Here is a 1,991-nt window from a genome sequence, read left to right on the forward strand (position 1 = left end):
ACCCATGGTGGTCGGTGTGATGGGGCCGAGCAGGGGACAAGGAGCTCACCACCAGCTGGGGGTCTGCTCTGCGCCCTCCCCGGGGACACATAGAGAGTGTGAGAGGAACGGGGAAGAGGAAGCAACGGTGGTGATGATGCTGTGGAAAGGAAGGGCTCTGCTGGGCAGAGAGCAGGGATATTTGGGTCTGTCCTTTTGGTTTTCCTGAGAAGGCGGGCAGGTGGCTGCAGAGGCATGTGCAGAGGTGAACATACCACATGGAGGGGACAATGTGGAAGGAAGATGGGCAAGAGAAAGTGGGCATAGGGGAGCTTCAAAGCCATTGCTAATACTGGGGTGTCTGCCCTGTGCAGGGGTTTTGGCTTGTTTGGGGTTTCTGGGATGAGTCTGCTATCTCCTGCCCCACAGCCCCTGGGGAGCGATAGCACATGGCTGCAAAGCCCTGGGCTTTGGAGAGCAGCAGGGCAGTCTGAGTATTATTGGGTTAGTGAACAAGGGGGAAGATGTTGAAGCACCACCACAATTACATCCCCCCCAGCAAGGCCAGGGCTCCCCAGGCATAGCAGGGGTGCTCCTCACCTAGCCAGCCCAGAGCACCCCATCCAAGCACCCCACTCAGCTTCCCCTACCCTCGCCCACGTACGGGCAGCAGCAAGGCAGGGGGTAGCACCACTGAAGTGGGCCTGCGCAACCACAGCCCCACTCTTCCCTGCGCCCATCTCCGGTGCCAAGGGCTCCCGCCGTTGCACTGTTGCCAGTAGAGGATGAAGGGGATGCAGTTTCTCATGCTTCCTCCTTCGTAGCATTGCTTTCCCCACTCTGGTGCTCAGGATAGGAGCGGGGCCTGAATCCCAGAGCTCAGTGCTGGGGGCACACTGGGCTGGCAGCTAGGACACAGCTCTGGCTGCTGCTCATCCCCAGAGGCTGAAGGACTTGAGCTGGCCTGGCTAGTAGACCTCCAAGCAAAGAGGTTTGCAGCTCCAGGAGAGCCATCGCCCCGTTCCCCAAGCAGGAGGTTGTTGGCCTGGATGGGCCATGCCTTGTCCTGCCAGCTGGACAGAAAGGATGGACACAAGCCTCTCCAGGCAGCGCTTGGCACCATCCCCTGCCCTGTCCTTGCCACAGCTCCTGCACTGGGTGTCAAAGGCGCTGGCTGATGGGGTGACAAGTGACTCAGAAGGCAGCTGGGGAGGAGGGTTCACAGCAGCGGGATGGAAGCACAGACGGTGTGGCCACCAGGCTCAGACATCCCCTTGCCTGGGCTGCAGGGCGTGGGGTGAGCCGTGAGGCACAGGATTTGTGTACACCCCCAGCCTGGAAGGGAGCAGTCCCTGGGGCTGAAGTCCTGGCTGGAAGCATCTCTCCAGGCTCGACTGGTCTTCCTCTCTTCTGAAACAGGGCCCTGCAGCACGTGACTGGGGTCCACGTGGTTACGGCTGATGTACATGCATTGGGAGGGCGTTTGTTGGTACCCCCAGCAGTAAGATACTTGGGTCCTCCTTGACAGTCCTTGCTCAACCCATGACTTCTCTGTTGGGTTGCAGACACTGAGACGACCTGTGAAGAAGCTCCATGAAGGTGATCAGCCATGCAATGTTCCTGGAAGGCTGTCCTCCTACTAGCCTTGGCATCCATTGCGATCCAGTACACAGCAATCCGGACCTTCACCGCCAAGTCCTTCCACAGCTGCCCCATCCCCAACCCCATGAACTGCAGCCTGAGCCAGGACACCGATGCAGCCGACAGGCTGTGCGACGAGAGCCCCACTTTCTCGTATAACCTCTCCAGGAAGACGCACGTCCTCATCCTCGCCACCACCCGCAGCGGCTCCTCGTTTGTCGGGCAGCTGTTTAACCAGCACTTCGATGTCTTTTATTTATTTGAGCCCCTCTACCATGTCCAGTACACCCTGATCCCAAAGCTGACCCAGAGCAAGAGTACGACGGACAGGCGGGGGATGCCTGGGGGCATGCCAGGCCCTGTGCGGCGCC

General features: G+C 59.6%; 1 protein-coding gene across 1 annotated transcript in view; it reads left to right on the forward strand.

Moving 5' to 3' along the window:
* Positions 1-1,588: 1,588 nt before the first annotated feature.
* LOC104162421 (carbohydrate sulfotransferase 1-like) overlaps positions 1,589-1,991 on the forward strand; it is a 1,236-nt gene continuing 833 nt past the window's right edge. Inside the window, 1 exon segment of the mRNA XM_009701137.1 lies at positions 1,589-1,976. Within this exon segment, the coding sequence (XP_009699439.1) occupies positions 1,589-1,976 (388 nt within the window).

This window comes from Cariama cristata, unplaced genomic scaffold (assembly GCF_000690535.1).
Source record: "Cariama cristata isolate BGI_N322 unplaced genomic scaffold, ASM69053v1 scaffold6875, whole genome shotgun sequence".
Lineage (NCBI taxonomy): Eukaryota > Metazoa > Chordata > Aves > Cariamiformes > Cariamidae > Cariama > Cariama cristata.